This window comes from Lissotriton helveticus, chromosome 7, assembly GCF_964261635.1.
Source record: "Lissotriton helveticus chromosome 7, aLisHel1.1, whole genome shotgun sequence".
NCBI lineage: Eukaryota > Metazoa > Chordata > Amphibia > Caudata > Salamandridae > Lissotriton > Lissotriton helveticus.
Genome location: NC_136068.1, coordinates 1,607,077,754 through 1,607,090,716, shown reverse-complemented (window position 1 = coordinate 1,607,090,716; position 12,963 = coordinate 1,607,077,754). Strand labels below are relative to the sequence as shown.

The 12,963-nt window shown below is 44.4% G+C and overlaps 2 protein-coding genes across 11 annotated transcripts in view; one reads left to right on the top strand and one right to left on the bottom strand.

Annotated features, from left to right (window-relative positions):
* The window catches only part of TBC1D17 (TBC1 domain family member 17), a 738,599-nt gene that overhangs the window by 427,998 nt on the left and 297,638 nt on the right, over positions 1–12,963 (bottom strand). Inside the window, exon 6 of the mRNA XM_078655234.1 lies at positions 2,668–2,779. Within this exon, the coding sequence (XP_078511360.1) occupies positions 2,668–2,779 (112 nt within the window). The remainder of the gene's footprint in view (positions 1–2,667; positions 2,780–12,963) is intronic.
* The window catches only part of LOC144770585 (uncharacterized), a 655,819-nt gene that overhangs the window by 626,732 nt on the left and 16,124 nt on the right, over positions 1–12,963 (top strand). Inside the window, exon 5 of one of the 10 annotated variants that reach the window (XR_013598939.1) lies at positions 2,354–2,455. The exons of the other annotated variants lie outside the window; for them this stretch is intronic. The gene's annotated coding sequence lies outside the window, so the exon portion shown is untranslated. Of the gene's footprint in view, positions 1–2,353; positions 2,456–12,963 lie in introns of those variants that run through there. 10 annotated transcript variants of the gene reach the window in all.

Below are 12,963 nucleotides of genomic sequence, written 5' to 3'. Positions count from 1 at the left end.
ACTGTTACATTTTACACTTCCCTACCCCAGTTCGAATCTCCCACATGCGCGTTTGGATTTGAACATTATTTTTTACACTTTTTGCATTTACTGAGCCCTCATATTTATCTTATATCATTCTGGCAGCCTTAGACTTCATGTATGACCGTTAAATATACCCGCACCAGAACGTAACACAACGCATAGTCTTTTTACTATATGAACCCTACCACGTGACACGAATTTTTTTCACATACGGAAACGCGGGCAGAATCAGCTGCACTGGCGTCCCGCCAAGACGAGCAGCCTGCTTTCTAACTTGTTTCTCCAAACTTAAGGTCAGTTGTTAAACTTTTCACTCGAGCAGCTGGACCGCTTAACGGCATATATGTGAAACGGCCGCTCTTATGACGTTCCGTTTATTTATTTATTTTTTCAGAACCCGACTCACTGCTGTAAGACAGGCACGTAAGTGACACACCGTTTCTCTGCTTTAGCCCCTTCCCTACACCCACTTAACTGGCATAAGTATAGGACCACTCAGCGTGTTCAGAACCATCATGTCACTGATTGTTATATATGCTCCAACAGCATGAACTACAACTTGATCATAATGCACTTTGTATTGACACAATGTATATTGTTCAAATGATTCTGTTAGTATTTACACTAACAGGCTTCTATGTTATTTTCACAGTGTCTTTTCCCTGACGAAGGGCATGCAATCAATGCCCGAAATGCATTGGATATGTTTTGAAGGACAGCCTGAAATATAATGTCTTACAATGAATTTGAATGTATCACAACATTTGGAAAATCTATCAAATTAAGATGATCTAAAGCATAATATAATCGTTTTGAAAACTTTCCTGATTGGAAGTCTTTATTCAGTTATCAAGACAACAAGTAGTGTGCCCGCACAGGGATGGAACTAGAGACCCTCTAATTCCACATCATTGACCTAAACTTTTGTAAGACCAGTCGATTAGAAGAGCACTCAAATGACATGTTCTGCACTGTATCACACTATGTGTTAATGCATTTGGATTGTTGCTAATACACTTTATATGGCACATTGTAATTTAGGGCACATGCTTATAATATACATGGTCTCTGTATCCCTCCTTTGCACAAGGATGTTCTTTGAACCTTTTAAACTGTTGTGGCATTAATACTTATTGTTATTTGATTCGTGGTCAAAAAGTATTAAACATCTATATCCAGCAGTGTTGCCTTATTTAAGTATGTAAGAGTACCCTTTCACAAATGACTGGAGGCTGGACCTGCACTTTCTTCAAAATTGTGCCACACTGTAGTAGCTTGTATCTACACCAACCCACCTACTTCTCTTGCATTCGCCTAGCTACCAAATGTGCCAAGGAAATTAAGGAATCTTGTTTGCTTCCGGTAGTTCACAGATTTGGAACACAGGTTACAAGTTAAATAAAATAGTGACAACAGTGAACTTTCTGTACTTCACTTGTTTTTAATGAATGACAAACTCCTGATGCTGAATTGGTGGCGTGATCGAAGATGATCCTATTCAGCAAGGCATCTAAGGCATATATGACAATGTTACCATGCTATACGTATTGCATAACTCTTTTTTGCATGCCTCTAGGCTTTTAGGACTTTATCCAGCATTGCCTTGAAACCTAACCACGTCCTGTCTGGTTTCAATAGATTGTGAACTAGGCATGTACAGAGAAGATGCCCACATCATCATTACAAGCAAAAGTGTACACACACAGGAGGACAGGTGTAACCTTATCCTGATGAAGTATAACTAGATATGGGATTCCAGTGGACGGGGAAAAGAATTATTTGTTTGGCTTTATGGGTCTTTGTTGGGTTCAGATTCCTACCTCTATTAAGCCCTGCTGACCTTCTGCACAGTCGGCCACCATGCCTGCTAGACATCAGAGTGACATTTTCTTAACCACGTGTCTCTGAGATGTGTCATCATATATTACCCTACCTGTTTTAATTTCTGTTTAACTTCTGTCCTCCCAGCCATCATCCATGCTTCCAAAACCTCTCATTCTTCCCCTCTATGCTTTAGATACGGCTTACTTTCAATAAGCCTGTTTTATTTAGGCTTGTTGCAAGACAATCCTGCTATCTATCAGTCCTGCTGGCATCCAGTTTCTCTTACTACCACGTATAATCCCTTCCTACCTTTCCACCTAACCTTTGATGCATTCAGCAGAACAGTGGTTTGCCTATACCCAGTCCATGCTCAGAAATGTTTACTTTTACACTTCTTTTATGATATGGTGTGGGTTTCCTCCTCTCTAACAGGTGCCAACAAATAAATGACGCCAAAGTGCATGTTTAATCAAATCCATTATGTACCTTTTGTTATGTTTTGCAGAGAGCGAGAAAGATGGCAAAGTAGAGGAAAGGAATTCAAAATACGAATACCCACACTTGATAAAAGAGCTTTAAGAACAGATATGTTTAACTTATTCCTACCCTCAAACCTTGTGTCTGCATTGTCCATGCACTCTCTGTATCTTAACCTTAAATGCCATTTGCAATACTGTACCTCTGTTACAATCTCCTGTTGCATGCATTTTATATTATTTCTTAATGTTATCTTGGTATGATCCTGAATCAGATGGTAGTGTAGACATATGTTTGTTTCTCAGGCAGTGAATGAGAGAGCAGGAGAGGCTGTGTACTCACGGTGACAGGGTCTTGAGAGTTTTCATCGAACAGCTGCATCCCATCAAATGAGTGATGCAGAGCATATGAGTCCTGGGTGTATACCAGGTACAGACGGGAATCTTTAGGAGAACTGTGAAAAGAAAACATAGGTGTTATATTTCCTTCCAGATATGACATCTTAGTGACATAGAACCTGTAGCAAACTAGAATTTTATTGCCTTTGTTACCCCACTTTTTGCCGTATTTTTGGCTTCTAGATGTAGGTGTTCAACTCTGACAGTGCACTGAGGCCATCTAATCAGACCTTAGTGCCAGTCCTTTTCCCTCAAAACAGGTTAAAGTCTAATTTTAACCCAATTGGCAAAGACTTTACCACCCCTATAAGTCCCTAGTAAATGGCACTCCTGGTACCTAGAGCATGGGTAAAAGGTGTCCCTAAGCACTGCAGCATGTATTATGCCTCTCTAAGTTAACCACACACAAATAACATACAGATTGCAGACTGAGTGCATTGGTGCAAACCATGAGTAAAAACATGACATGGCACACTCTCCGTGGGCCATGCCGCAGTCACACAAAAAAATGATGGCCAGAATGCTGAATGAATCATACATTCACCCCCAGTCAAGAGATCTGGGTTAAATCCATTGTTCTTTTGCTCACCATGCCACCCCAGTTTAGACCCAGCCATGTGTAAATCAGTCTTGAACCTGCACCTCATGGGAACGGTCCAGACCGAACTGCCAAGCCACTTCCTCCCTGGAAAGGAAACAAGCATCATGGGACCGGTTTCAGGGTATTACCCATCATCAGCCAGGCAAGCTTAAATCAAGTGTCACAGTGAGCAAGGGACCCACGTCTGGGCATACCCATCCCGCTAATAGCATGGTGAGCAAAAAACGATGGCTTTAGGCCCAGTTCTCTGTACTGGGGTGAATGTATGACATTGTTCTGCATTCTGTCCATCAATTGTTCTTTCTGCTTTTGTCACCCTGAGTAGGACTGGTATGCCCAGGCGTGAGTCCTGTGCGCTCCATGCCACTGGAGTCAAGCTGAAAGCCCGAAACTGGTCTTAGGATGCTTGTTTCCAGTCCAGGGAGGACCTGGCCTGGCAGTTCGGGCTGGACTGTTCCCATTGGGCGCAGGGTCAAGACTGATTTGCATATGGCTGGGTCCAAAAGGGATAGCATGAAGTGGTAAACAGGGTCAAGGTGCTAGAGATGAGGGCTGAGGACAGCGAGGGGCGGTCAAGAAGAAATAACCTCCGCATCATAGGCGTGCCGGAACGGGAGGAAGGAGCTGATGAGATCCAGTACCAGGAAACCTGGCTGAAAATGGATGAGGCTCCGGAGGGTCTCTCCCACTTCTATGCACTGGAACATGCTCGCCCATCTAAACCTGGGGTGGTGAGACTGCTGCACTATCGAGATAGAGACTTCATATTACAAAGAGCCTGTGAGAAACAGAATCTACAGATCGGAACCAGCAAGGTGATGATATTCCCGGACTATACTAGGGAAGTGCAGCGACAAAAAATCTCCTTTCTGGCTGTTAAGCGGAAGATGTGCCAGATCCGTCTTCCCTACCCAATGCTGTTCCCGGCTCGCCTCAGGGTAACTGCAGAGGCGGAAATACACTTCTTTCTAACCCCGCAGGATGCCTGGGACTGGTTGGAAACCTGATGCAGCACTGAAACAGGCTCGCCGCAACCGAACTCACCCCGAAGGCGGTTGCCCTCCACATCGCCGCTGCAGAGGCTCATCTCTCCCCACTGGTCGCCGTCAGGAACGAGGCAGAGCAGTCCTAGCAGTGGCAGCCATTATTCATGGCGAAGTCAGTCCGACTAGTAACGACACAGACCACGAGCCAGACAGAACGAAGAGCTCAAGATCGAGCAGTGTCCAAGGGCTCTCCAATACTGAACTTCCGGAAGTTACTCCACAGACAGCGGATGGGGTGTTTGGATGATCGGACTGCAGATTGTATGGGGAAAGGATGGTAGGATGCCCACTGTGACTCCTGGTCCTAGAGACCCAACTGATACAATGTGGGGGGGACATGTATGTATCATGGGGACCTAGGTGCTTGAGGAGAGCTGCGGGGGAAACATGGCGGCCGCTTAGCTCGCGGTCACGGAGGCTCTCTGTGTACGGGAACGATTATGCGGAATTCAGGAAAAATTCACACCGGATAGGTCAAGGGATCTAGCCCCATTAAGGAACGCGATGACTATTCTTTCATTCTGGTAAAAATAGGTGCTTTGCAGCCTGGATTTGCAGGCTTGCCGCCCCTTCACCCTCTGCTCCGCTCAGCTGTTGTAGATGTCGGTGCTGTGAGCTGCAGCGTCTCTGGAAGAACACGCTCGTGCTCACCTGATGGAAGATCCGACCTCTCTGGGGGGCGATTGTACGGTGAGATCGTTTATCTCTATCTCTCTCCTGGCGGTGGAAGGCGCTCTGTCTGGCTGCTTGGTCTGCTGATTGTTCTCTCTGCTGCAGCCCAGTTTAGCTGCCAGGGCTGACGGCGCGGTGGGCTCGCTGTATTTGGTTGAGCGGTTTTCTTTTCTGCCAGCGGCAGTTTGTTTGTGTTGGTCCCCCTCCCCCCGTGGGTAGATTGCCGGCCTGGAAGCAGAGGTGGACACGCCGGAGAGCAGGGTGGAAATTGGAGCTCTTTCTCCCTTGCGCATAGACGGGCGACATGTCTCCTTGATCCTGGACCCCTGCAGGGCACGAGCTCCTCGGGAGCTCGGCAGGGGCCGGAGGGCGTTAATGCAGCGCACAGGTAACGGAGGCTCCCATAAAGTGAAGCCGCCCAAGGAAACCACAAAAGGGGTCAATAAGGTTAAAAGCAACTTAAAGAAGGGCAGCTCTGGCAAGTGTGCTAGAGTACATGGTGAAGAGGGGCAGGGTCTGCCCAACGAGGAAACAGCTGTAGGAGGTGAAGGATTAAAAACTGGGCCCTAGTCTTGGAGGAGTTGGTGGGGGGAGGGAGGGGTGGAGGTCCCTTTGACCCCCGTAGATCCCGGTTTAGCGCATCAAGCGGTGGGAGTAGCAAAAACGATAGGGGAGCAAACTCGATATCAGTTGAGGGGCGGGCTAAGCAAAAATTGCAGGAAGGGAGGGCAGGGCTCTCTTAACCCAAATAGTGGAATAAAACAGTCTTTTCCATCTAAGCAAGGGGATACAGAGTCAGGAGCGTGGGTAACCCCAAAGAAAAAGAGGAAATCTAAGGTGAGCCGCGAGGCTCAAGCTCTTAGCCTTAAGATCACTCCCTCTCTGAGAACTTTTTTCAAGGTAGCCCCTAAGACACTGCTTCTAAAGAACCCTATTGTAGGTCTCCCCGAGACCAGACTGCAAAGAGAGGTAGACATAGTTTGCAGTAATAGATTCCAGGTTTTGACAGGATCCATGAGCTCTTTGGAAACTCAGTTTTCTACCTCTGGAAGAATGGAGGATCAAACTGCGCAACCCTCTCTACAAGCCCAGCCACTGATAAAGACTCCCGAGGTTTTGTCTGGATCCTCCAATGAAGTATCGAAAGAGGGGGGAGACTTAAGTGGGACTAATAGTGTTCAAATTGATGGTGTACCATTAGTACAGTCTCCACCACAACCTCAGGAGAAATCATTGGCGGAGCTGATTCATTTACTGACAACTGAGGTCAGAAACAGGTTTGGTACATCAGAGTCACACCAGAAAGAAATAATGTCTGTTTGCGAAAATCTGGGGGAAAAAACTAGACGATGTAGCAGAAAGAACCTCCCAATTGGAGATTGGGGTGAAGGATATGGCTTCCCAGGTGGCGGTTAACACTAAGGAGATTAGTGACCTTAGGGCTAGTGAACTTCAGCTGAAGGACAAAATAGAATTAATGGAAAATAACCAAAGAAGATGTCATCTTCGATTGTTTAAGGTCCCGGAAGGAACTGAAGGAGAGGACATAATGACATTTGTGGTACATCTGATCAAGGAAGGGTCACAGGTCAAATGGACAGAAGAAAAATGAAGTATCGATATACAGAGGGTCCGCAGATATACATATAGAAGGAATATCAATAAAACTAAACCAAGGAAAATACTGGTTAATTTTCATACTTATAATTTCAAGGAGGAAATTCTTCTTAAAGCTTTAAAGCAAAGATATCTGATAGTTGATGGCATCAGTTTTGAGATCAGGTCTGATATTTCACAATTAACGGCTACCAAGTAATGGGAACTAGGAAATCTGATTGACTCGTTTAAAAGCTTGAGAGCCACGGCTCAGTTGAAATTCAGGCTAGCCTACGAGTTATGTACAATAATAAGATGCAGATCTTTCGTCGAACCGAGGAGGCAGAAGAGTTTTTGAGATCAATATCAGAAGCTGAAGTACGAGCAAAGTAATCCTGTTAATCTAGCAAGAACACGTAGTATTGTCAATGTGGGGCTAAAAAGGTCCTTAGCGGTTGATCATTATTTGTCCAATCGGTGTGAATAGTTTATCAATTTTCCCATAATCAGGATCTCCTCTGGCCTAGGCCATTAGGAAGGAAGAGGAGGGTTTCCCGAGGGGTGGGGGAGGGCACAAGTATTTTTACGAGCACGGGTGTGGGAGCATGGGGGAAAAAGCAAAAAAAAAAATGAAGTCCTCAGTATACATCATTACTCAGGTAGAAATACAGCCATGAAATGAAAAAAAGAAAAAGTATGGACATGACAGCAAAACAGATACCATTGATAGAATTTCTATCACGGAACTTAAATGGATTAAGGGGGAGTCACAGGCGCGAAAGGATTTTGCAATATTTAAAAGATTCTTCAGCCCAAGTTATCCTATTGCAGGAAACACATCTAACGGGGGAAGAGATGAGAGACCTGTTTAAAAGTAGGAGATGGGTGTAGAGCATTGTTTGTACAGAACAGCAACTTACTATACGGGGGTTGCAATTCTGTTTAATAATAACACGCAGTTGGAGGTAATTGAAAGCAGGGTGGATTAGGCTGGAAGATGGGTTATTGCAAAAGTTAAATACTATAACCAAGTATACACGGTAGTGAGTTATTATGGGCCTAATTTTGATGACCCCACGCCTTTTAGTGATCTACTCACTGAATTGCTGGATTTCCTTTACCCCGTCGTAGTGGCAGGTGATTTTAATGTGGTTCTTGATGACAACCTTGATCGTTCTACCAAAAGCAGGAACAAAATGCATAATAAGTCAAGAGCACTAATAAAAAATACTATAAAAACCCTAGGGTGGTGCGATATTTGGAGAGAGAAGAAGGGATCCTTGAAGAGTTTCACTTTTGACAACAAGAAATATGGGCACCAATCCAGAATAGATTTGTTCTTGGTGGATCAAAATATAAAGGATCAGGTTCGTAATGTATACCATGTAGGTGCACACTTGTCGGATCATTCTGCAATAATATTGGTTCTGTCCCCGTCAACCATAGCGGTACAACGGAGATGGACCATGGATCGTTCAATATTGTCTGATGACGAGGTGATACACAAACTGGGCTTAGAATCCCAAGAATTTTTTTATAACAACCTGGGTAGTGCCTCAATAGGGATTGTCTGGGATACATATAAGGCATTCTTGAGGGGCATGATTACATCAATTCAGCTGTATAAAATTAGAGAGAGAAAGGCGGACATTTTAAGCATAGAAAGTAAAATCCAGAATTTGGAACTTAAAATACAATCTAATGAGGTAGATTACGAAGAAGGACAACTAGGGATCCAAAGTCTTAAGACGGACTTATCTGCGGTAGTAGAAAGACGGTTGCAGGACAGATGGCAAGTGAGCAAGCTGGCCCACTGGAGAGGGTTGTGGCAAGCTACTTGCCTGGAAAATAAAGAGTGATCAGGCTAAGAGTTTTATATAAAGAACTCAATTATGGTATTGCTGGATGTCCAGCTGTAGTGGGAGTTAGTGTAGAAGATACGCTGTTAGAATACTATGAGGAAGTATACAAAGAAGTTCTATGTACAACAGAGGAGGGGGTTTTAGGTTGGTTAGATCAAGAACTACCCCAGAGAGTTTACGAACCTGATAAGGCTGTCATTAATAACTCAATAACAGAGAAAGAAATAGAAAATGCTATTAAATCAGGGAAATCCAGCAAGGTACCGGGTCCTGATGGGCTACCCACTGAAGTTTTTAAGAAACTGAGCAAATATTTGATGCCAGTAATAAGCAAGTTATGCACAGCTATTTTTGAATAAGGGGAAGAGATTTCTTCCTCATGGAATGACGCCATTGTGACTCTGATCCTTAAACCCGATAAAAAACCAGATTGTTGTGACTCATACAGACCTATCTCTCTGCTAAACTTGGATTACAAGATCTATTCGAAGATATTAGCAGATAGGTTGGGAGCACTCCTTCATGAAGATCAAAAAGGGTTTGTTCGTGGAAGGAGCATTAGGGATCTAACTTATAGCCTCATAGGTGCCATTGATCTAGCCACCATGGAAAAGGAACCATTAGCGGTCATTACAGTCGACGCAACTAAATCGTTCGACCGTGTTAGCTGGTCTTACTTGCATGAAATACTGGCATTGTCAAATTTAGGAGGAAACTTTTGCAGGGCAATAAAACAGATATACAAAAACCCTACGGCAAAAATACGAATAAACGGGAGGTTATCTGAAAAATGTTACATCTTTAGAGGTACGAGACAGGGGTGCCCACTGTCCCCACTACTTTTTAATCTTTACATTGAACCCTTGGCAGAGAAGATAAGGGAGCATAGGGAGATATTACCTTTTCAGGTCAGGTGCTGGCAAAAAAAAGTGGGTTTATATGCAGATGATCTGGTGGTTTACACCTCAAATCTCAGTTCAGCACTTCCAAAGGTTTATGAGCATGCGGCAGGTTTTGGAAAGATTTCAGGATATGAAATCAATCAAGGGAAAACTGTCATAATGGCCTGGAATATCACTACACAAGAAAGCTGTGTTAAAAAGGAAATGCGGTATTTGGGCATCAAAATTACTGAGAAAAAAGAGAAAATTCCTGAATCCAACTATCAAAAGATGAACAAGGCAATAGGGAAATTATTGTTGGGTTGGTCTCATCTGCCTCTATCTATTTATGGGAGAGTTAATAATATTAAAATGACTATCCTCCCTAAAATCACTTTTTTATTTCAAAATATTCCGCTGGCTTTCAGAGAGGAGTGGCTTAAAAAACCTCAATCTAAGATATCTAGCTTTATCTGGGCCTCTAAAGGGGTGTGCATCTCGTGGAAAAAAACTAAGACGACAGTATGAGAAGGGAGGCCTAAGGCTGCCGGATTTATCTTATTATGCCTGGGTTTTCTTTATTAAAAAGGAGGGAAAGGGTTGTTTTATGGGCCAGATGATTCAGAACTAGGGAAGATGTATGCAGCTATGCTAAAGAATGTAAGAGGGGGAGAAATCGGCTTTATTCATAAATATGGAGACCCACGATTTAAAAAAAAGAAATTGCTTAAAGACCTTACAGAGTCTAGCAGAGACGTGGTACAAAATCAGAAGAGAGTTGAAAATAAATTATTACAGAGAGATGGCACCAATTTTAGACTCTCTTGGTTCTCCTGAATGGACAAAGGACTGTTTGGTACGCCCTCTAAAGATCGCAGGAATTACTTGGTGGAGTCAATTGATAACTAAAGGTGCTTTAATTCCCTGGGAAGAGAGCCAAATATTGTTTAATGGCCAACTTTCGAGATTTAAGTATCTGCAAATGTTGAGCTGGAGTCTTATGGATGGCCGAGGAGCAGGACAAACTAATATACTCGAAGAAAGTCTAGTAACCAGGGGAACTTTTAAAAAAGAGGTGGCGACTGGCTATTGGATGCTAATGGAGTTGGCGGAGGGAGACTTCAACCTGCCGGTGGAGCTGTGGGAGAAGTGTTTGCCAGGAGAACAGATTCAAGATTTATGGCAAGTATCTTGTGAAATACTATATTCCACAGTTTGTCCCGCAAATTTAAGGCAGAACCACCTCTTTTGTCTCCATAGGGTTTATTGGACCCCTTATAAATTGTTTAAACTGGGGAGTGGAACAGCATCCAGATGTCCTAAATGCAACAAGGTGAAATGTTTATGCTTTGTCCAGTGATCCAAGGCTTCTGGCAGGATGTGAGTAGTACAATATGCTCTATAAATGATGAAGCTCCCCAGGTAAGCGAACAGCTGGTCTTTTTTGGTCTTACAAATAATCATGTATCTTTGTCAAAAAATACCAAAAAAATAGATTTTTTACTTAATTCCAGTAGCTCGTGGGGAAATCTGTAAAAATTGGGTAAAGCCAAATCCTCCTAGATAGATAGAATGGTTGGCTTCAGTTAAATATACTTATATGCTCGATAGCACATGTAAATGTAAGCGAAATGCATTCTGGCTTCCATATGAGGAATGGGCACAGTCTCTAATCAATTGAGTCCAATGATTAGGCCTCTACACCATATTGCTAAATGCTCTTGTGGTAGCCGATGGCAAGTTGGTCGAATTAGGCACCAATGGTTGAGTACAGATGGCAAGGTGTAGCGTGTACGACTCCAGGTCTTTAAAGGATCACTAGAGGCGTCCCTGAGAAGTGATCAAGCTTTTAACTGTTGTACACCTGGTCAATAAGGACTAGAAAAATGTTGTTTTTTTTAAAATGGGGACCCACTGGGAGAACTAGCTATAGCGGGGGGTCGGGGGGAGTTCTGGGGCCAATGGAAGCGAGACACACACCTCCTCCTTTTTATGGTTTTTTGTATGACTGACTTAGTTTGGATGGGGACCTGTTCTTGTGTGCCTGTCCTGGGGTGTGGGAAATGGGTAAAGTTAATAGTTCGGGGCAAGTGGGTAGGGGGTCGGACATGTCGCTACGAGAGATCTCTGTTGTCAGAATCTAGAGTCGTAATTATGGGTACCTCTGTAGGCATCAAAATTATGACCTGGAATGTTAGGGGGATGCACACTATGGGCCGGCGGCACAAAATACATGATTTCCTAACAAGGAGAGGCGTGCAAATTGCATTACTACAAGAAACCCACCTGACAAAGGAAGAAGGGGTCGCATTACAACACCGTTGGAATGGGCAGGTGTTTCACACTACATATTCGGCCTTTGCAAGAGGGACTTTAGTGTGGGTACGAGCGAGGGTTCCTTTTCAATGTGTCCGGCAGATTCGCAGTGGTGGTGGGGCGCCTTGATGGCCGGGACATTACAATAGGCAGTATATACACTTCTAATGTCGATCAACCTACATTCTTTGCACAGCTATCACAGAAATTGACATCGGTTCTCACTGGATCTGTGCTTTCGGGGGGAGATTTTAATTGCATTACTGAAGTGGCCCTGGACCGCTCTCATCCACCACTCCCTGACGCTCACACACATAGAATAGCAGAAGCCCGACGAGACTGGCAATGGCACTGGGGACTGACGGACACTTGGAGGGCCCATCATCCGGGGGAACTGGACTACTCTTATTTCTCGGCTCTACATGAGCTGCATGTTCAGCTGGACTCTATCCTTTGTTCCCCAGATGTGCATGTAGGGATCTCACTGAGTGAGTACTTAGCTAGGACGATATCTGGTCACAATCCCCTGTTAATGTCCATGAACTGGGTACGAGTTAGGTCCACTATCCCCAGTTGGCGTCACTGCCCGGAGACACTGGACGACCAGGTCTTTAGAACCACAATAGGCACAGCTATAGAGGAGTACTTTCAGAACAACACTAAAATGACCACTAGCTTACAAAATGAGTGGGATGCTTTCAAAGTAGTGATACGAGGTCGCTGTATTGGGGAAATGGTGGGGGTACGTAGAACCTTGCTGAATGATGTACAGAGGGCAGAACAACAGCTCAGAGACGTGGAAAGGGATCGACCGGAACGAGAGGATGGACAGGTGGATCTTATGACGGACAGAGAAGAAGTGGCGGCCCAAGTGGAACACTTAAGATGTTTTGATTATAGGGCGTAAGCGACGAGGGCACACGCTGAGAGGGACAAACCTGGGGCACTGCTAGCTTGGCTGGACAACCCGGCGCGCAGGGGGACACCAACTCTAGAGCTGCGAGGCGGAGATGGAACTCCGTATTACGGACAGCAAGATATCAATACACACTTTCTGGAATATTATACTACCTTGTATCAAAGTCAATTAGATCCTAGGGTTTTAGAGGAGGAGGGATTCCTGGATATAGAACTTCCGCAAGTTGAGGCAGAAGATGCAGAGGTCTTAGGTTGGGCTGTGGAGCTAGGGGAGATCAGGGGAGCCATAAAGCGCATGGCCAGGAACAAAACCCTTGGCACAGATGGGCTACCAATAGAGTTTTACGC